Source organism: Leuciscus leuciscus (assembly GCF_965113295.1).
Source record: "Leuciscus leuciscus genome assembly, chromosome: 12".
Lineage (NCBI taxonomy): Eukaryota > Metazoa > Chordata > Actinopteri > Cypriniformes > Leuciscidae > Leuciscus > Leuciscus leuciscus.
In genome coordinates this window covers 1,394,582-1,417,522 of record NC_138736.1, presented here as the reverse complement: position 1 = coordinate 1,417,522, position 22,941 = coordinate 1,394,582, and the positions used below count along the sequence as shown (strand labels likewise).

Genomic DNA, 22,941 nt, shown 5'->3' with positions numbered 1-22,941 from the left:
AACATCAAGGAAAAGGCTTAACTATAAATGAGATCAGATCAAGAGGATTTTGGATAACGGGAGTAAATAGGACTGTAGCCTCCTTTGTACGACGGTGTGTGAGATGTCGTAAACTTCGCAGACCCACAGAAGAGCAAAAAATGGCCAGCCTGCCCTCAGAGCGTATAGATCCATCTCCTCCATTCACGTACTGCGGAATGGATGTTTTTGGTCCATTCATCACCAGACAAGGCCGTAAATCGTACAAGAGGTATGGACTTCTCTTTACCTGTTTCTGTTGCAGAGCCGTCCATGTTGAGATGCTGGATGACATGTCCACGGACGCCTTTATCAACGGCCTGCGTTGTTTCATCGCTATCAGAGGAGCAGTTCGTCAAATAAGGTGCGACCAAGGCAGTAATTTCATTGGAGCTAAGAATGAGTTTGCTAAGGCCATGAAAGAGATTGACACCAATCATCTGGTAGCGTTCTTAGCAGAAAAACAATGTGACTTTGTCTTCAACGCACCCCATTCAAGTCACACAGGAGGAGTTTGGGAGAGACAGATTAGAACTGTGAGAAATGTTCTTCATGCCACTCTGTCCTTATCTTCTGGAAGGCTTGATGATTCTTCCCTTCGGACCTTCTTCTATGAGGCTATGGCCATTGTAAATAGCCGACCGCTCACAGTAGACAATCTGAATGATCCTAAAAGTCCTGAGCCCCTTACCCCAAATCACTTGCTGACTTTGAAAACTACCCAAGCTCTACCACCCCCTGGCAAGTTTGTTAGAGAAGACGTATATGCTCGCAAGAGATGGCGCCATGTCCAATACTTAGCGGAGCAATTTTGGGGCCGTTGGCAGAAGGAGTATGTGTCTAACATTGCAACCAGACAATGCTGGCTTACACCAAGAAGGAACATGCAAGTTGGAGATATAGTCTTGGAGAAGGCAGACGATCTGCCCAGGAATGAGTGGCGCTTGGCAGAAGTTATTGAGACTGTAGTTGGCAAGGATGGCTTGGTAAGAAGAGTGAAGATACGTTTTGGAGACAAAAAACTGGGGAAGGATGGTAAACGTCTGAACAAGCCTTCAATAGTTGATCGCCCAGTGCAGAAGCTGGTCCTGCTGCTAGAAGCAGCCTGAACTTCCTGACATATCCTTTGATTTATGCAGTTCATAGTAGAATATGTTTGTTTTTCTTTTACATCTAGCCTTAAACATGGGTAATTCATTTTAGAAATCATTCATGATTAAAGTTTGAGATTTGTAGTCACTCATGATTTGGTGGGAGTGTAAATAACCCTCAGTTATTTGATTTAGTTTTGGGTATTAATATATTATTCTGATATTATCGTAATACTATATTTCTTAATATTAGTTTAATATTCTTAATATTGTGTTTATTATATTTTGGAAGTTTACTTTGCACTCTTAGTTATTTAACCTATAGAGACCTTTATTTTGAAAGGCGGCTTGCCGGAAAGGCTAACAGATCGCTTGCGCACAGAGAGCGCGCACACATTCTGCTGACAGACGGAGACACGGAACCATGCGGTCACGGATTCACGGATCTGAATTCTAGTTTTAGGGTCACCTTTAAGTGAATTTAGGCATCTAGTCGCTGTTTGGTTTTATTTTATTTTATTTTATTTTATTTTTGTGTCTGTTGTTTAGCACCTGGTTGGAAAGGAGTACAAGGTATACATCATGTATATTTATGCATTTGTATAATGTTACATAACATATCCTGTCTTTAAGAATGTTTTTATATGTTTTGTTTGATTTATGAGTAATTTAAGTTGTTTATGGTAAATGTTAGTACTAATTTCGTAATTTTGTTGCTATATCGACTACTGTTTTGTTTCATCTATATGTACGTGAATTATTTACAAATTCCAATAATGTTAATTTATCTGTTTTAGCTCTTACGGTGTTGTGAAGGTGTTGTGAAGGTGTTCTGATGGCATTGTGAAGGCATTATGGACAATAAACCGACAACATCAGTGAGAGAGCAAATTTCTTTTATTCAACCGGGCTGCTACAGCTCGCAAGTGGTTTTCTCTAGAATACACTGTTATCCTGTTATTGCAGCGTTGTATTTTAGTCAAGGTAAGGCCATCTTCGATTCTCTTTTTATTTTCTTATTTTAACTTCACATAATTCTGTATTTCAGTTAGACGCATTGGCACTTTAGAGAAATATCCGCGAGTGAAACAAATTTAAATTTTTATAGCAATCTAATTTGCACCTAACTTAAGCCCTTGCTCCTAGCACTTTCGATTTGACACATTTTCGCGTTATTGACTTAATTGGCCGAACGAAACAGCATCTGTAAGAATTGATAGATATAAATAGAAGAGCTTCAGATCACTTCATTAGGACCAGTGGGCAGCATACTAGAGGCACGCAGCTCGCAAGTGGTTTTCTCTAGAATACACTGTTCTCCTGTTATTGCAGCGTTGTATTTTAGTCAAGGTAAGGCCATCTTCGATTCTCTTTTTATTTTCTCATTTTAACTTCACATAATTCTGTATTTCAGTTAGACGCATTGGCACTTTAGAGAAATAGCCGCGAGTGAAACAAATTTAAATTTTTATAGCAATCTAATTTGCACCTAACTTAAGCCCTTGCTCCTAGCATTTTCGATTTGACACATTTTCGCGTTATTGACTTAATTGGCCGAACGAAACAGCATCTGTAAGAATTGATAGATATAAATAGAAGAGCTTCAGATCACTTCATTAGGACCAGCGGGCAGCATACTAGAGGCACGCAGCTCGCAAGTGGTTTTCTCTAGAATACACTGTTCTCCTGTTATTGCAGCGTTGTATTTTAGTCAAGGTAAGGCCATCTTCGATTCTCTTTTTATTTTCTCATTTTAACTTCACATAATTCTGTATTTCAGTTAGACGCATTGGCACTTTAGAGAAATAGCCGCGAGTGAAACAAATTTAAATTTTTATAGCAATCTAATTTGCACCTAACTTAAGCCCTTGCTCCTAGCACTTTCGATTTGACACATTTTCGCGTTATTGACTTAATTGGCCGAACGAAACAGCTGTACTCACTCAAGCGGTGAGAGCATTATCTGTATATCTGTGTAATTTGCACGCTGTCGCAGAAGCGTCAGCGGAAGCGTTCAGCTCTCGTGTTCAGCCTCCTCGTGTGAAGACCGACTCGGGTAATGACCAGCGACTCTACCTGCGCGACTCCACCGAGCAAGGACACCAGAAAGGCACTTACGTATCTCCTCTCCCCTTTTACTTCCCTCTACTTATCTTATTGTTCACCTTCATCAACATGTGCTTTCAATACATTCCTGTTATCTCTCGGCAACGTCCGTTCATCACGCGCAATAGGCTGCGCAATACTGCCAATCTGCGTCCCATCCTCACATCCTCACTTACTCCTCTCTCTCTTTCCGTGGGTCTATGGAATTGTCAGTCAGCAGTCAATAAAGCTGACTTCATTCCAGCCTTTGCATCTCATTCTACTCTTAGTATCTTGGGCCTGACTGAGACCTGGATTCGTCCAGAAGACTCAGCAACCCCTGCTGCTCTCTCTAGCAATTTCTCCTTCTCCCACTCCCCTCGCCAGTCTGGGAGAGGTGGGGGTACAGGGCTTCTCGTTTCTAACAATTGCAAATACTCCGCGCTCTCTTCTCTATGCAACAACAACTCATTTGAATATCATGCTATTACACTTACAACTCCCATTAAGATCCATTTTGTAGTCATTTATCGCCCCCCAGGTCAGCTGGGTAACTTTGTAGATGAGCTGGATGTGCTGCTGTCCACTTTCCCTGAGGACGGCACCCCACTTCTAGTCTTCGGTGACTTCAACATTCATCTCGAAAAGCCACATGCAACAGACTTCACCTCTCTCCTAGCCTCTTTCGATCTCAAACGACTCATCACCGCAGGTACTCACAAATCAGGCAACCAACTGGACCTGGTTTACACACGCAACTGCACCACAGACAACATCTTGGTGAGACCTCTCCACGTTTCAGATCATTTCCTCATTACTTTCAGTCTACAACTCTCTACCCCTGCACCACCACCCCCACCACCAGTCACTTTCAGACGAAACCTGCGCTCACTTTCCCCCTCCCATCTTGCCTCTGCCGTGTCATCCTCTCTTCCCCCACCCTCACAATTCTCATCTCTGGATGTGAATACCGCAACGGACACCTTATGCTCCACTCTAATCTCTTCTCTAGACATTATCTGCCCTCTCTCCTCCAGGCCAGCACGCGCTACTCCCTCTAACCCCTGGTTATCTGAGGTTCTTCGGGAACACCGGACCGAACTCAGGGCAGCAGAGAGGAAATGGCACAAATCAAAAGACGCATCTGACCTGAGTATGTATCAATCTCTCCTCTCTTCCTTTTCTGTTGATGTTCATGCTGCAAAATCTTCATACTTCCACAACAAGATCAACAGCTCCTCCAACACACGATTACTCTTCAAGACATTCAACTCTCTCCTCTGTCCACCTCCACCACCACCCGCCTCCTCCTTAACTGCCGACGATTTTGCGAACTTCTTCACCAACAAAACAACAGCTATCAGCAGTCAGTTCTCAGCTCCACACACACAGGAACCCAGACCGACCCCTTCCATAGCCAATATCCCTCTGTCCTCCTTTTCTTCGCTAACCGAGGAAGAAGTATCTACACTTCTCTCCAGTCACCCTACCACCTGCCCTCTTGACCCCATCCCCTCACACCTTCTACAAGCCATCTCTCCCACACTTCTACCATCACTCACACACATCGTCAACTCATCCCTCCATACTGGCACCTTCCCTACAGCATTCAAGCAGGCTCGGGTTACTCCACTGCTCAAAAAACCAACGCTAAACACATCATTTGTAGAGAATTACAGACCTATCTCTCTCCTACCATTCATTGTGAAGACACTTGAAAGAGCTGTCTTCAACCAACTAACATCCTTCTTGTCTCTAAACAACCAGCTGGATGTCAACCAATCTGGCTTCAAGAAAGGGCATTCAACTGAGACTGCATTACTGTCAGTCACAGAAGCCCTACGGATCGCAAAAGCTGCTTCCAAATCTTCAGTCCTCATTCTCCTGGATCTGTCTGCTGCCTTCGACACTGTGAATCATCAGATCCTTCTGTCCACCCTCTCATCACTGGGCATCACAGGAACTTCACTCCACTGGTTTGAGTCCTATCTCACAGGTAGGTCCTTCAAGGTCGCATGGAGAGGTGAGGTATCCAGAGCACATCAGCTGACCACAGGTGTTCCCCAGGGTTCAGTTCTTGGTCCCCTCCTCTTCTCCATCTACACCACATCACTGGGACACATCATACAGGCACACGGTTTTTCCTACCACTGCTATGCTGATGACACGCAGCTCTTCCTCTCATTTCAACCAGATGATCCCACAGTAGCTGCACGGGTCTCAAGCTGTCTGGCGGACATCTCCACATGGATGAAGGAACATCACCTGCAGCTCAACCTGGCAAAGACTGAGCTTCTCGTCCTCCCTGCCAATCCGTCTCTACAGCACGACTTCACCATCCAGCTAGAGTCATCATTAATCACCCCATCAAGATCGGTCAGAAATCTTGGAGTAACGTTTGATGACCAGCTGACCTTCACTGATCACATTTCAAAGACAGCTCGATCATGCAGGTTTGCACTGCACAACATCAGGAAGATCAGGCCTTTCCTAACTGAGCATGCAACGCAACTTATCGTCCAGGCCCTGGTCATCTCTAGGCTCGACTACTGCAATGCTCTTCTGGCTGGACTTCCAGCATGTGCAACCAAACCCCTACAGATGATCCAGAATGCTGCAGCTCGTCTTGTCTTCAACGAGCCCAAGAGGGCCCACGTCACTCCTCTGTTCATCTCTCTGCACTGGCTACCTCTCGCTGCTCGCATCAAGTTCAAGGCACTGACGCTTGCTTACAGATCTATCACAGGCTCAGCTCCCTCCTACTTTCACTCACTCCTACGAGTCTACATCCCTACCAGACACCTACGATCGGTCAACGAGCGACGTCTCCTGGTTCCATCACAGAAAGCCACAAAATCACTTTCCAGAACATTCTCATTCACAGTTCCATGCTGGTGGAACGCTCTCCCCACCCTCATCCGGAATGCAGAATCCCTGACAACATTCAAAAGACAGCTGAAAACCCATCTCTTCCGTGAGCACTTAACCTTATAAAAATAAAAAAAATAAAAATAAAAATAAAAAACCTTTCCCTTTGAAACATCACTTATCAGGCTTATGCTACTCTGAATAATACCTGAACTTCGTATTTTGAGCACTTCTTGCGTTGTTGTTGTTTTTGCCTCTTTATGATGACTCGCTGAATTTTTGTCCTAATTTGTAAGTCGCTTTGGATAAAGGCGTCTGCTAAATGACTAAATGTAAATGTAAATGTAACCCTGGTTACCTTGTAGTTTTCCCCTAAGTCAACTCTCCACCAGGGGTCCCTGTCCGCATTAGTATGAGTGCATGACCCAAGACTGTACAGTGAATTGCTGTTGCCATCGACAGCCCTTTGAGCTCCTGCTCCACCGTATGTGGAAGACTGGACAGCTGTGGCTCCAAGAGCAAGATTCCCTGTTTAACATAAAATATTAATCAATAACTTTTTTTCTTTTTACTTAATATATTCTCAATATACTGGGCAAAATTATGCTAAGCTATGTAATCCAAATTATTATTACACGGCTCTCTGGAATAGTTTATTCTGATTGTTCAGTCGCGACATTCCGAGGTCTGATATTTCCAGATAATGACCGTCATCAACAGTAACGCTGGATAACACACGGCTCATCCGGGATTCTGTAGACGGACTTTCTTTGAGGTTTCTTGTATCAATACGGTGAACCCGCTCTCTCTCGTTTCATATAGTTCATATAGTTATAGATATTGATTGTATTCAAATACCAAGATTGCATTTAAGTATTTTTAGTATTAAGAGTACTGTAGTGTTTTTGTACACTGTAATGGATTCTAAGACAATAAACAGGCAAGAATTTAAAACGGTTTCCTCACAAATCAATATGTCCATGTAATAATTTATTAGGTGTACATGACTGTACATTATGTCTTAAATGTTTTTTCTTGCAAGGAATATTTTTCTTAGCTTTAAGTTTATTACCAGCGAGCTTGTATAAAATATTTCAACTCAAAGTAATATTTTGTCAAGTCAAGTCACCTTCATTTATATAGCGCTTTAAACAATTAAATACATAATACATATGTATTTTAATACATATGTATTTTAAAACATAAAATAATTTAAACTAATTAATGCTTTAATTTACCCATGTAATAATAAGCTGGAGTCCTGATCACCCTGCCGGGGTTTATTTTGCTATAACAACCATCTTGATATTATCCCTTATTGGTTAACAAAAATCTAGAAGAATATTATACATGTGTTACCGACAACATTGAAAGTAATGAAGAACACTCACTTGGACCACAAATGTATGATGGTGTGTCCATTACTGTTAATAAAATAATAACAGTTATACACACATTAATAAGTACATAAATTCTATCCCAATCTTCTCTCTGTCCCTTACCTGCAAACACCTCGACTTCACATAGAGTGAGGATTTAATCATTCCCAGGTAAAAAATGTTGACATATTGGCCATTAACAGGGTCAAATGAAAATGTTTCTGGGCCATTAGGAGCAGTGAGAAGAGTTGCAACCCTGCAAATACATGAACAGTGTTAAAATGAAAACCAGAAGCTACGCAACGCAATGCACATGTCTAACAAATTCAATTCAGCTGTATTGAAATCAAATGTTTTTTTGTATAGCACTGCTACAAGAAACAATGGTCTAAATTTACAAATGTTAATCACAATCTGAATAAAATATGTTCAAGTATGTTGAAGTAAAGTCCATCTCCATGGCTGTGGCTCACTGAGTGTTTGGTGTGTGGAGTTACAATTTTGCTGTTTTATTAAACCAGATTGAACATCATAAATATGGGAAGATGATAGAACAATTGAAACATTTCTTACAGCTCATTGTTGTTTCCGTTGTTGTCCAGCTTGTTACCAATACGAATCTGAGCTCCTCTAAGACGGTCATTGCAACAGTCTCCACGATTAGTGATGGTAACGTTGCTTACACTGTAGACATTTCCAAGGTCGACTCTCCACCATGGATTAAACTCACTTTTAGTGAAAGTGCATGAGCCCTTCTTGTAATCTGAGTCTCTGTTTCCATCTATTGCATGTTGAGCATTTCCCTGTGGGTGGCCTAAGGAGGACTGCACAGCCATGCCATTAAGAGCAAGATTCCCTGTTCAAAATGATATGAAGTCGAGAAAAAAAAAGAAAAAAAGGATAAGACAGGTCAAAGCATTACAAATAAATATAAATAAATAAAACAAATTTTCAATTACCATATTTCAGGGTATAATTTTAATAAATGAATCTGCTCAAAATGTAATTCACAATGGTTAGATTTTTAAATCAGGCATTTTTACTTGTATTATTCTAAACATACCTTGGGAATCAGCGACGCACAGCCCAGTAAAAAGTGTTAGAAACAAAACCACCCGTATATGGCCATCCTGATAGAAGACATAACAACACAATCTCATATCAGCATATTCAATTTCTTCTCCTCATTTAAACAAAGAAACATATATATTGCTATTATAATGATAAAATGATATAGAAGAACCCCATGGACCTATTTTAACGATCTGAAACGCAAATATCAAAAGCGAAACGCAAGTAACTTTGTGGGCGGATCTCGGCGCTGTTGCTATTATACCGGCGGGATAAAGGACTCTTGCGCCCGGTGCAAATCTAAAATGTGTTGGTCTGAAGTAGCTTCATTACTGTGGATTGGGCGTAACGTGAAATAAACCAAACAGAGCGTCATCTCACATTTCCTTTAAGAGCAGTCTGCGCGCTTGTTCCATGGCGGGTTGCTATTATAACGGCGGATTTGCCAGGTGCACGCCAGGAGCGGTTCACAGCCGAGGAGACCGACGTTCTCGCCAGGGCCGTAAAAGACAGAGAAGTGACATTGGGGATGGAGAAACACACCCAAATTAGCTTCGGTTAAACAGGCGTATCATAATTTGGGTAAATGTGTAAGCTAGATTTATGCCTATTTTTCTTCATGGACACCACAATGATTTCCCTCGTGTGGAATATTTTCCATTGACTTTAGACTGGGTTTTTCCTGGTCAGTGATGGAATTGTTTTCTGAAACTGCAAAATAGCACCAGGGAACATTTGCGCCGGAACACATCTCCTCTTTTCGCTGAACCGCGCCCGGAGCAAATTTTCATCTACGTGCGTCTGCCAAAGGGAAAAGTTCGCTGTGCGTCGGGTGCAAAATAGGAATAAGACATGCGTCGGTGTACAAAATCAATTGCGCTGGTGCAAGATAGAGCCCCATGACTTAAAGTCAGTATAATGTGACTAACCCTGCCTCGTTCTTTGGATTTTAAATGCCCTTGCTGAGTTTGCTCTATTTTTATATTATTTCATCTTCTACGCCCATGATATTAAGACGATTTGGTAAAACTTTACACTGTTATTATAGTTAACTAAAACTTTCTTCTTTTCTTTCGTTTGGAACTGTATTGTTATTTTGTCGTGCTTAAATCATCACTGTATAATAATGAACTTCCTCCTTTCATATTCCTTAGATTCATTTTCAGATCATGGTTCCAATTAAACGTACCAGTTTTCATCTAGATTGATCAAAGTTCGGCCGAGATACAGCCTCTGAAACAATTTTTGGGTCGACCTTGTTAAGTACACTTTTGAACAAATATACATTTTAAAAAAAACTGTTCAGTCATTTCTGTGCGGCTCGGTCCAAATATAATTTTATCAGATTTAGGACAGAATTTGAAGGAGTGGTGAAAAAACAGAATACTGTACTTTTCAAAATTCTTGAAAAGAGTCTTGATGTAAGATGGTTAATGTGATCAGCATCAGATGTATTACGTTTTATTTTTCTAGATCAAATGGTTCAAAAATTATAGCCATTTGAATGTAAAAATGGTAACTTTTTTTTTACTTTTCTTTACCATCACTACAAGTGTGCCATATTTTATAATTTTCCTGCCATTGACTCCCATTAGGGGAAAATAATAATAAGAAAACTAATTCCAATTATAATGTTATCCCGGTGTAGAGAGTGCATAAACCTTCAGCTCACCTGGAATTCGTCACTGTATCAACCTCACAGAAAACCTTCACAATTCAGCAGTTATCTGCTTTTAAACAAAATAATACATTTTTATATAAACATCAAACAGCAATATTAATACATGTTTATAAACAATTGCTATACTTATTTTTTATCCAATATATGAGCATAAAATAATATGCCCTATCAAAACATTTCAAACCAAAAATGTCCTATTAAACATAGATATATATATGAATACGAACCAGCAGTCTGAAGATGGTCTAGTTGAATAAAATTGTGCTCAGAAATGATGCTCTATTTATTGTTGAATTAAGGCCCTCCCAATCAAATAAGTCTTTTCTGATATCTGTAAAATAAACATCAACTGGACCATTACTGTCAGGGTTATGTTTGTTTTTGATCTGTTTCCCTGTTCTGTGGTGCGTTTTCCGTATGTCGATAACTCAGTTCGCTGGATTTGATTGTTGGCGATATGGCATGATCTTGGTTTGTTTGGTTCTTCGACTCATCCTGGACTTGCTGTCATAGCAACATGTGTGTAAGCTTAAACCTGCTAATGAGCCGCTCATTTCATGTCAACAAGATTAGATTGCGGCTTTATAAGCGGAGCTGATGCAGGAAGTCCTTTAGCGCAGGGCGATAGTACTTTTTGATAGATACTGTTTTCTTGTGACTCGTGAGGGTCTCATTTACATAATTAATTTGTTGGAACAACACATTAAATGTTTGACTTGTTGGAACGACACAAACTGTGCATTGCTCTGCAGATTTTTTGCAAGTGGCACTTTCCTTTACACTATTAGAGAGAACTTGGTGAACAGTGCTGTCGTGTCATTCGCAGAGTTTACCTGGTGCTCAAGCTGATTTTAGGGGTATTTCCAAGACACTTAAGACCCAAGGGTGTAAAGCAGATTTATTTATTTTTTGCCAACACAGCTAAACTATATTATAATTTTTAATGAAGATCATGCAATCATGACAATGCCAGTAAGTATGACTTACAGCATGTGTCGCTCAGGCTTCACTAATGTGATTCTGCACACATGTTCCAATCAATGCCTCAATGAAGGGATATTGTGAACCGAAAGGGGGTTCACAATGTAAATGTGCAGGCAGGTTAATTAATATTATAAAAACTTCGTAATATTATAAAAACTTCGTATTTACAAAAAAACTTATTTTTTGTAAATACATATTTATACATTTTGTTTCAACACATGAAGACTTGAAGTATTGGTGCAGAATGCATTCACTCATATTGTGGTTGAGTAAATGTATTATATTTATATATTAAGTGCATTCAATTTAGACATTTCATCAGGTTATGCATTCCTTGTTTCTTGTGAACAGAACTTGCTTATGCAGGAACTTCTCATCATGTAATCGGATACTTAATGTGTGATCTTGTGATCAGGATGGGATCTTCAATTCTGTGGGTAATTTCACAACTTCAATTGTGTTTATCTTTGTTTGCATTAATGTCATGTTTTGCAGGAATAGCATGGATGTTTTGGTCTCAGAATTACAGAATTTGAGATCTGAGTTTTTGGCAAACTGTCTAGATGCAATAATTTTTTTAAATAAAATAATGATTTTAAATCATAATCACCAGTTTTATTTATATAGAAAAAAAAACTTGATTTTTTTTATTTTCACTTTCTGTCTTTTGAGTGAAATAGTCTAGAACTGAAAATGCTACAAAACAAACTTGCAGGCAAGTACAATTTTATAAAATATGTCAGAACAAGACATTTAAAACACTGCAAATACTTTTGCTGCTAGTTCCGTTTATTTATTTGAAATGAGTTGCAACATTTGATTTCATTGCACTCAATTCACTTAAAATTGTTAACGAATCATGCTTGAGTTGGAATAACATGAATATTTTTTTGTTGACAGCTGAAACTGCACAGTCGATATCCCAGCATGCTCCGCACGGGATTGAGATGCTAAACTCAAAACATCCTCCATTACATTCAAGTTTGTCAGTATATTATGATCTTACAATGCAAATTAACTTACAAAACACTTTATTAGTGTGAAGTTCTTTCAACATGTACATATTAACAGGATTTGAGTTATATTCAGGGACAGTTCAGTACCATTACTGATCAATGTAATTATTGTTATGCTTACATTTCAAATTTATAATAATAGTATTATTATTTATGTTCTTAAGAAGAAGAAGAAGTTTTACTTATACAGGTATAGTGCCTTTCCATAGCTCAAGGTCGCTTTACATTGTACATTAAAATACATTTAAACACTCACACATACATTACAGTCACATAGGATACATATAGTCACATTATCCAAAATGCATGTTATATAGTTTAACTGGGTCTTCAAAGTAGCCACAGATGAGGTATTTCGTAGTGTAAGAGGTAGCGAATTCCATAATTGAGGATCATTAACACTAAATGACCTTCCACCTACAGTAGACAACCGGAAACAAGGGATGGACAATAAACCAAGTTCAGCTGATCTAGGGACCGGGCACCGGGCAGGGCGGTAAGGGTAGAGTAGGTCAGACAGATATTGGGGAGAAAGACCATTTAATGCTTTGAACGTTAGAAGCAAAACCTTAAAGTGGATATGTGATGCCACAGGTAGCCAGTGAAGGTCATGAAGCAGAGGAGTAATGTGAGCACAACGCCTAGTGGAGGTGATTATATCACAACACTTCTCCTGGCATACAAGGAACAATTATTCAAATATTGTGTAGTTTAGTCATAAGAAAAGGATGTGTGCTCAATGTAAACAGTACTCTTTTATTTGCGCAGTTCTGGTTGTCTGCTTTCTCATTCAATAAGGAATAAATGTAGCGCTCAGTAAACACAACATCAGCACAATGTAAACCTTTCAAGGCTTTGGACATGCAAATTAATCTGTCAGTAACGGCAGATATAAGAGATTTTGAAAAGGCTGTTTCAAGCAGTGTCATTTTTTTACCATTGTTTTATTATTATTATTATTATTATTATTATTATTGCCTTTAAGTGTGGAAAAGTTTGTGTCACTGCTTATAGGTTTGGGATTGCCTGAAAAAAAATTGCCTGACTGTATCCTGCAAAGTCTCCTCCTTTCTGGGGTTATAGAAATGGCCATTAGTGCTCTCTCTCTCTCTTCACTTCCATGTCCCCCTTTGCTGCTCCTCCACGTGTACGTTTTACAGCCCTCACTTCATCGTACTCAAGAAAGGCAGTGGGTTACGACTGTTCTTGGATCTGCATGTCTTGAATCAGGTCTTTCACAAGCTTCGGTTTAAGATACTAAAGCGGAACACTTCCCATAAATCCTGATGTACTCGTCTACGCTAATATTATTCTCTCTGTTTATCCCAAGGTTAACCGCAGTCCGCCGGATCCAGATCTGATGAAGGACCTGCGCCTGGACACACTTACACACACACACACACACACACACACACTCCAGATCTGATGAAGGACCTGCGCCTGGACACACTTACACACACACACACACACACACACTCCAGATCTGATGAAGGACCTGCGCCTGGACACACACACACACACACACACACACACACACACACACACACTCCAGATCCGATGAAGGACCTTCGCCTGGACACACACACACTCCAGATCTGATGAAGGACCTGCGCCTGGACACACTCACACACACACACACACACACACACACACACACACACACACACACACACACTCCAGATCTGATGAAGGACCTTCGCCTGGACACACACACACACACGCTCCAGATCCGATGAAGGACCTTCGCCTGGACACACACACACACACACACACCAGATCCGATGAAGGACCTTCGCCTGGACACACACTCTCTCACACACACACACACACACACACACACACACACACTCCAGATCTGATGAAGGACCTGCACCTGGACACACTCACACACACACACACACACACACACACTCCAGATCCGATGAAGGACCTTCGCCTGGACACACACACACTCCAGATCTGATGAAGGACCTGCGCCTGGACACACTCACACACACACACACACACACACACACACACACACTCCAGATCTGATGAAGGACCTTCGCCTGGACACACACACACACACACTCCAGATCCGATGAAGGACCTTCGCCTGGACACACACACACACACTCCAGATCTGATGAAGGACCTGCGCCTGGACACACACTCACACACACACACACACACACACACACACACACACACTCCAGATCTGATGAAGGACCTGCGCCTGGACACACTCACACACACACACACACACACACACACACTCCAGATCTGATGAAGGACCTGCGCCTGGACACACACTCACACACACACACACACACTCCAGATCTGATGAAGGACCTGCGCCTGGACACACTCACACACACACACACACACACACTCCAGATCTGATGAAGGACCTGCGCCTGGACACACTCACACACACACACACACACACACTCCAGATCTGATGAAGGACCTGCGCCTGGACACACTCACACACACACACACACACACACTCCAGATCTGATGAAGGACCTGCACCTGGACACGACGACAACACAGTCCTGAAGTGTCCACTAGTCTCTCCCCTGTGAAGGCCTCCTTCCCTTTACCTCTGTACAGACAGAACATTCACATGGATACGCGGAAGTGATAAAAAATGATCTATTATACATTTTTAAGTTTAAGTCATTTGTTGAGGTCATTTTGTAAAGAAAGACTACATGCCTGCGCACATATATATTCAAACGTGCATACCTATAGACTAAACAAAAAAAAGTGCTGTAGTCATCAAAAATGAAGACAATAAAAAATGAATGTGGTTTCATTTTACTTTCTTTTTTTTTCCCGGAGTGTTTACCTCAGCTGTTAGATGCCAGGCTGACTAGAAACACATTTTATATTATATTGCTGCTAGGCCTACTTGAAATTATTTATTTATTTATATCTTGTCTTTGTTGTTATTTTATTAATTTGTCTCAAAACACTGATTGATGACTTTAAACAATGCTTCATAAGAAGTTATTAATCGCTTCATGCCATTGTTTCGATGTAGCTCTCCGTTTATAAAACGTTGTATCTAAATTTATATAAAATAAGCCATAGCAATATTTATATTGTTTTTGCTGATGTCCACTAAAAACCTTTATCTGCTTTTTTTTATTGGTCTTTTTTATTTTGTAAGAAATTCATAGTTACATGGTACCAGATGTCGTTCTCCATGCCCATACCAGGTTTTTTGTAATCCTGATTTTCTCCAGTTTATGGTTAAACAGGGAGAGAGGGAAGAGTTATGTAAATTATTATTCTGGATTATCTTTCTCCAGGTAATTTAGAAAGATTTCTGGGGTAGTTTTTTGTATTGTTTGTTATTTTGTCCAGGCTCTCCCCTAAAGCTATTGCCCCTATTTTCATTATTATTCTTTTTGACATTAATATTTCTGGTTTGGTTATTGTTGATTTTGTGCCTTTTTTCTCTCTTTATAACAGAAAATGAAAAGTTAATATTGGTTGAATTGGTGGTTGTGTTGTTTATTCTGGGACAGAAGGTTGGAAATCCTTGTAAAATGTAATTCTTTACTTTGTTATCAGCTCTTCAACCCTAGATGGGTAGCTATGTAACACTATAGGCTACCTCCTCCTCATTGCAAATATCCAAATGAGCCTCTTTTTTAGAGCCAGAAATATACAATACAACATGCAATGCTGTAGTAATTTATTGATGTAGAAAGCAGAGAGATAAAGAAAGATGGGTAAATACACAAACCCTGGATTAAACCGGGGTTAAAAATCAGGTGCATTTAAAGGTGCATAGGTAAAATTAAAACAATAAAAAAGTGCAATATTAGTATTGCTCAGAAAACAGAAGTTTGGTATTTTGCTTGTAGGATCAGTGGACTGTGGCGTAACATCCTCTCATTCCACTTAATCTGGCAATGAAATCAGAAAACCATTATTAAGGCAAAATACACATATATAACATATAGTACAAATGTCTACACAACATCTCTCTCTCCTTTTATTGCTCACCTGCAAACACCTCAACCTCACACAGTGTGAGATATTCATTGCGCCCAGGTATAAAAATGTTCACATATCGCCCCTTAATAGGCTTAAACTTAAACGTTGTTGTGACTCCAACTGGGATGGACTCAACAGCTTCAGCCCTGTGAAGACACACAGAGAAATAGAGAGAGGCGAATCAAAACTGCATGAAGCATGTTAAATATACTTCTGTCAAAGGCAAGTTTTTATATTAAAATAATTTTTTCAAAGTAATGTTATTTAATTTAATAAATGTATAAGGGTATTAAGAGAGAGACAATACTTACAGCTCATTTTTGTTACCATTATTTTCCAGGCTGTTGCCGATACGGATCTGAGCTCCATTTATCCTCTCTGCACAACAATCTCCACGATTAGTGATGCTAACCCTGGTTACCTCGTATTCTTCCCCCAAGTCAACTCTCCACCAGGGGTTCCTGTCCGCATTAGTGTGAGTGCATGATCCACCACTCAAAATTGGATTCCTGTTGCCATCGACAGCATTTTGAGCTTCTTCTTGATCATATGTGGAAGACTGGTTAGCTGTGGCTCCAAGAGCAAGATTCCCTGTTTAACATAAAATAATAAACAATAGCTTTTCTTGTTTTCAATTTAACTAGTGCAAAATGCCCGTGCAAAATCAGTTTTTGTGTGTGTTTTTAGTAATTGTTGGTTTGGTGCCCGTGAAAGACACTGTGAACGCATTGAATTCAGGGAGCAGGCTAGGTTACTACAAATGAAGGCTATGAATAAAATATAATAGTAAACATTGTAGCTGACAGAGTGTTTATCAGAATGTTTATTTTTAAACCAAAACCTTTTTGGGGCTTCTTTTACTGGTATTTGTAACGATATCTATTTTCTAATGGATAGAGAGATATGCGAATAACAGACACACAGACAGACAGACAGACATACAGACAGACAGGCTACACAGTGAACTCCAAGCTAACAATGTCAAACTTGGCACTGCACTTACTTATGCCCATAGCGAGACACCTCTCAAGTCTGAAATCCATAGGAATAACGGTTCGAGAGATATGCGAATAACACACACACAAACACACACACACAAAGACAGAAAGACATTCCCATAATTTATAGATAGATATAATATACAGAAGTAAACGGTGTAGGTGACTTACAGATTCAGTTAACATTCACAAATGAATAAGCGCGTCGATTCAGGGAGCAGGCTACACAGTGAACTCCGAAAAAATGCTACACTTAAGCAAACAGTTTGTGAATAGGTTACTACCATAGACTGTAAAACAATATGGACGTAGTGTCCGTGACGTCACCCGTAGGTTTCTGAAGACCGTTTTTGAAGCCTAAAGTGGACGTGGCCAACCGTCGCCATCTTGGTAGCGCGTATTTATTTATTTTTACAGTCAGACAATGAGCTGAGGTAATGTGACGGCTAACAGACAGCAGACAAACGGCTAATGATGACTAATGACCACAGCAGCGGGAATCCACCTGTCACTCAAAAGTGGACACCCTTAATTATAGAGAATTTCAAGGCTTAATATAATTTAAAAGGATTAGTTATAAAAAAATCACCCCCCTCACAGTTGTCTTGAAGGGCAAAATTAGCTGTATAGACCAAAGACACTTTTTGCACCAGGCTGTTTTTTCTGCTGTAAAGTTGGGCATTTTAACATGGGGAAGATACAGATTTGACTCACTTCTGCAGCTGGTCTCTAGTGGCCAGTTGGTGAATTGCCATTTAATTCACTTCCGTGTTGGTTTCAAGAGAGAGACACGGCGATGGCCGTGAATAAAATATAATATTCAGAAGTAAACAGTATATTATAGTCAGAATGTTTATTTTTAAACCACAACCTTCTAAAAAAATGATATATTTAATGATATCTTTAGCATTTCTCATCCAAACAACGTCAAACTTGGCACTGCACTTACTCTTGACCGTAGCGAGACACCTGTCGAGTTTGAAATCCATCGGACTAATGGTTCGAGAGATATGCGAATAGCACACACACAGAATGACACACACACAGACAGATAGACATACAGACAGACAGACGTTTCTGTAATTTATAGATAGATGTGCTAAAGTATAATCCCAATATAATGGGCAAAATAATTCTAAAATATGTAATCCAAATGATTATTACACGGCTCTCTGGAATACTTGAATCTGATCAGTCGTGACTCGTGACATTCCGTATCACGCTGTGGACCCGCTCTCTCTCGTTTCATGCTGCGTTCTATTATTTATCCGTGTCGGAGCTCCGACTAGAAAGACAGACGTTGCCTAGCAACACGCCCCCTTTCCTCGGATTTTGCCGCTTTGAAGTTTGGACAACCGTGAGGACACCGAGCAAGAATTCCGATACGGAATTCAAGATGGCTGCGCCCTGTGTTACTTGTTTTCATTGTTTTTGTACCGCTTTGGTTGTTTAAATGACGTTGTTTAAATTTGAATCACTCATCGTATTACTGCAATACCTTACTGCGTCCGTATCAGTGCCTGTGGGTATGGGAATCGGTCTTGTTGTGAGTGCAATATTGAATGAAGCCTTGTTTCAAACGGGTGTTACTAACGTGGCTAGCGTTGCAAACAGAAGGTAAACTAGTAAGCACATACTTATTTTGGAGCGCCTGGTACTCGGCCAGTGCAACAGTTTTCCGGGTGGCGTCCATGTTTTTCTCCGTCTCGGACGCGCAAAACATACCAGAACGCTTAAAGTGTGTAAGTGACGTCATATCCGAGGTCCGAGTCGGTTCGTTGTCAATAATAGAACGCACCATCACACAAACACAACTGGTGCCAGTTGAGCCCCTGTTATAGTTGTGAAGTTGTGCTGGTGTGTGGTGGGCGTTCTGGCGCAATATGGCTGCCGTCGCATCATCCAAGTGGATGCTGCACATTGGTGGTGGTTGAGGAGATTCCCCATTCTATGTAAAGCGCTTTGAGGTCTCAGAAAAAGCGCTATATAAATGTAATTAATTGATTGATTGATTGATTAATTAATTGATTAATTGATTAATTATGTAAAATAGTATTAAGAGTACAATAGTGTTCATCTTGTTGCCTGAATGATTGTTTTTGTACACCATAATGGATTCTAAGATTATAAACGGCCAAGAATTTAAAACAGTTTAATCTCAAATCAATATGTTCTTGTAATTATTAATTTGTTGTACATGACTTTACATTATCCCTTAAAAATATTTGTCTTGTTTGAACTTGTAGGTTTGTCTTGCTAGGGATATTCTTTCTTCACAGAAGCTTTACGTTTATTACAAGTGAGCTAATATAATATTTCAACTCTTTTTCAAATACTTTGTGTCCAAAAAATATTATTTGTGGTTCGTAGCAATTTAATTCTCTTTTAATTTAAGAGGGTCCTGATAACAACTGTGTTGATTCACATTATCCCTTATTGGTTATCACATTTTCAGTAAGAATATTATATGTAAGAATATATTAAGTAGCAATATTATATTATATTATTTGTTACTGACAACATTCAAAGTAATGAAGAACACTCACTTGGAACACAATTGAACGTTGATGAGTCTGTTAATAAAATAATAACAGTTATACACACATTAATAAGAACATAATCAAATTCTATCACAGAGTCTTCTCTCTCTGTCCCTCACCTGCAAACACCTCGACTTCACACAGAACGATATATACACGGCGCCCCGGTATAAAAATATTGACATATCGCCCATTAATAGGCTTAAACTTAAATGTTTTTGTCCCTCCAGATGGGATATACTTAATACTTGCAGCCCTGTGAAGACACACAGAGAAATAGAGAGGGGCGAATCAAAATGGCAAGAAGCATATTAAATATACTTCAGTCAAAGGCAAGTTTTTATATTAAAATTATTTTTTCAAAGTAATGTTATTTAATTTAGTTAATGTCTAAGGGTATTAAGAGAGAGATAATACTTACAGCTCATTATTGTTGCCATTATTTTCCAGGCTGTTGCCGATACGGATCTGAGCACCAAATAACATATGTACACTATTAGTGATGCTAATGGATACCTTGGATACCTTGTAGACTAACCCCAAGTCAACTCTCCACCAGGGACTCTGCTCCTCAGCAGTATGAGTGCATTTATCCAAAGCTGAATTCCTGTTGCCATCGACAGCATTTTGAGCTCCGTATACGCTCGATTGAGCGAATGTGGAAGACTGGACAGCTTTGGCTCCAAGAGCAAGATTCCCTGTTTAACACAAAATAATAAATAACTTTTCTTTTTTTACTTTAATGTGTCTTTTTTCCCAATATAATGGGCAAAATAAAGCTAAACTATATAATCCAAATGATTACACGCCGGCCCGGGTGGGATCCCCTCTCCCCGGAGGGGGGCACACCACCGGCCCGTCTCGCCCGTTCACATTTAGCTCCAAAACTCTGGAATAGTCTTCCTGATACTGTTCGTTGCTCAGACTCGCTCTCCCAGTTTAAAACTAGATTAAAGTCGCATCTCTTCAGCCAGGCATTCATATAATCCTACAGTTCAAACTACAATCCGGCCTCTAGCTCATAAATGCCAGAGGAGAACTGGCCCCCGACTGAGCCTGGGTTCTCCCAAGGTTTTTTTTCTCCATTGGGTCACTTGATGAAGTTTTAGGACACCATTAGGTCACTTGATGGAGTTTTTGGTTCCTTGCCACTGTTGCCTTTGGCTTGCTCAGTTGGGGATATTTTGGGGATATTTAATTTAATTTTATCAATCAAAAAATGTACACTAGTAACAAACCTTGTTGTGTTATTTTGGTTTAATGCTGTGAAGCTGCTTTGATGCAATCTGTATTGTGAAAAGCGCTATATAAATATACTTGACTTGACTTAACTTGGATAACACACAGCTTATCCAGGTTTCCGGAGACGTATCACACTGTGGACCCGCTCTCTCTCATTTCACACAAACACAACTGGTTCCAGTTGCATCTCTGTTATAGTTATTGGTTGTATTGAAATATTCAGATTGCATTGAAGTATTTTAGTATTAAGTACATCAAAGAAGATTTGCATTTTTTACAAGTGAGCTAATATAATATTTAAACTCAAATCAATATTTTGTATTTATTTATTTTTACATTTATTTATTTCTACATTTATGTATTTATACATTTATTTATTTCTTCATTTATTTCTTCCTACATTTCTTGGTAATGAGGAGGGCGTGGTTTACCTCAGACATAGCAATCGAGCTCAGAGTAAGCGAAGGCGAAGGGTTGAGGCCACAGTGACACCCTGTGGCGAAATACAATAAGTATAGCTCACTGACTTTGATACGGTCTGTGACTGCAAGGTATATGGTCAAAATCCTAAATCTTACTGTGTGACATGGATAGGCTACTCTTTATTCCGGACGTGGCCGTAGAACATCGTTTGGTCTGGATTTGTAAAATGTCCTGGGCTATGAAACAGGGACTCTGAAATGGAAGCGCTTGATATTTTCCATTTTTCGTTCAGAACTCACGGAAAGGAAGCAGGGCACATATAGGCTACACAGTGAAGTCGACGCAAGCATATTGACCAATGCTTTTGAAATGACACCATTGCATTTTAATGTAGCCTAATTTCCAAAAACAATACTGACAGCAACAGAAACATTTTTTTTTTATTCTATTAAGCGGTGGTAGTCTTTAGCCTACCTCCATAAACTCATGTCCAGGGGCAACCTTAAAGGTATAGCGGAGGATTTTTTTACTTCCGGGTGGATAGTGTATACTATTGGTCCTCCTAATTGTCAATCATTCTGGTGAATCAATCAAACTTATTCAAAAAGTGGAGAGGGTGGGTCTTATCTAAAATCGGAAAGATCCTCCGCTATACCTTTAATAAATGTATGAACGTCACGTTAGCCTACCACTAAAATCCAACCAGAGCTTCTTCAGAGCCATCAAAGAGATCTTAATGCATTTACAGTACACAGCAATTAGCCTACAAGTGCATAAAAATATTATAAAGTGTTTTACATTTTGAAGACATAAATATGACATGATGGAATCAATGAAGTGATATAGGCCTACGTTTAATATTAAACTAAAACAGACACCAGGTGGCAGAAAGTCACTGTCTTAATGAGTGAGTTCAATCCACTCGTTTGATTCCTTAAAATACACCGAAACAAAAACAACTCGACGTGTTGAAGCAGTTCAGCTGTGGATTTGTTTCTGATCATTTCTATTTAGGCCTATGCGTTTTTAAAATAATAATAATAAATAAATAAATAAATGACCAAATGTTCAAAAAGTTGGCAGAGAGGGGTCATGTTCGGGGAAACAACATAATTGTTGATAGGCTATTTTTCGGGGCCATGAGTTTAATGCACAAACCTGCGTGACCATATAGAAACTATGGAAATTACGAATGCATTAATATTTTGTTTTGATTTAAGAAAAGTCGATTGAATATTTACAGGTTTGTATCTCGTTATTATTTTCAGAATAGTAAAGTTTTTGTAACCAACCATAGTGATCAAATATAGAAGCTATCTCTATCTAATAGGCTACTTCAAAGATCAAATAAAATTATGTATTGTAAAATTTTATAAAAATTTCTGTAGCCCAAAAACATAACAAAAAAATAGCTAGTAGCCTACATAACTTTTGTTATTTGTATTATTATTATCATCCTTTCTTTCTTTTTATTATTATTATTAGGCAATTGTTATCATCATCATCATCAGCAAACCATTATGGAGTCTATTTAAAGGGAATGATTGTGGCG

At 39.4% G+C, this 22,941-nt stretch overlaps 3 protein-coding genes and 1 long non-coding RNA gene across 5 annotated transcripts in view; 2 read left to right on the top strand and 2 right to left on the bottom strand.

Annotated features, from left to right (window-relative positions):
• The window catches only part of LOC309510950 (uncharacterized protein), a 123,504-nt gene extending 113,255 nt beyond the window's left edge, over positions 1-10,249 (bottom strand). Inside the window, exon 1 of the mRNA XM_082185969.1 lies at positions 10,185-10,249. The gene's annotated coding sequence lies outside the window, so the exon portion shown is untranslated. The remainder of the gene's footprint in view (positions 1-10,184) is intronic.
• LOC309510952 (uncharacterized protein) overlaps positions 1-22,941 on the top strand; it is a 229,888-nt gene that overhangs the window by 175,423 nt on the left and 31,524 nt on the right. The window lies entirely within an intron of this gene.
• Positions 739-1,988, top strand: LOC309511243. The gene is made up of 2 exons (XR_014210553.1): positions 739-1,682; positions 1,907-1,988. It is a non-coding gene; the product is annotated as an uncharacterized lncRNA (long non-coding RNA).
• LOC309510901 (uncharacterized protein) overlaps positions 15,865-22,941 on the bottom strand; it is a 76,801-nt gene continuing 69,724 nt past the window's right edge. Inside the window, exons 12-15 of the mRNA XM_082185884.1 lie at positions 19,731-19,757; positions 16,498-16,777; positions 16,196-16,332; positions 15,865-16,095 (exon numbers count right to left, since the gene is read on the bottom strand). Of these exons, the coding sequence (XP_082042010.1) occupies positions 16,091-16,095; positions 16,196-16,332; positions 16,498-16,777; positions 19,731-19,757 (449 nt within the window). The 3' untranslated portion in view covers positions 15,865-16,090. The remainder of the gene's footprint in view (positions 16,096-16,195; positions 16,333-16,497; positions 16,778-19,730; positions 19,758-22,941) is intronic.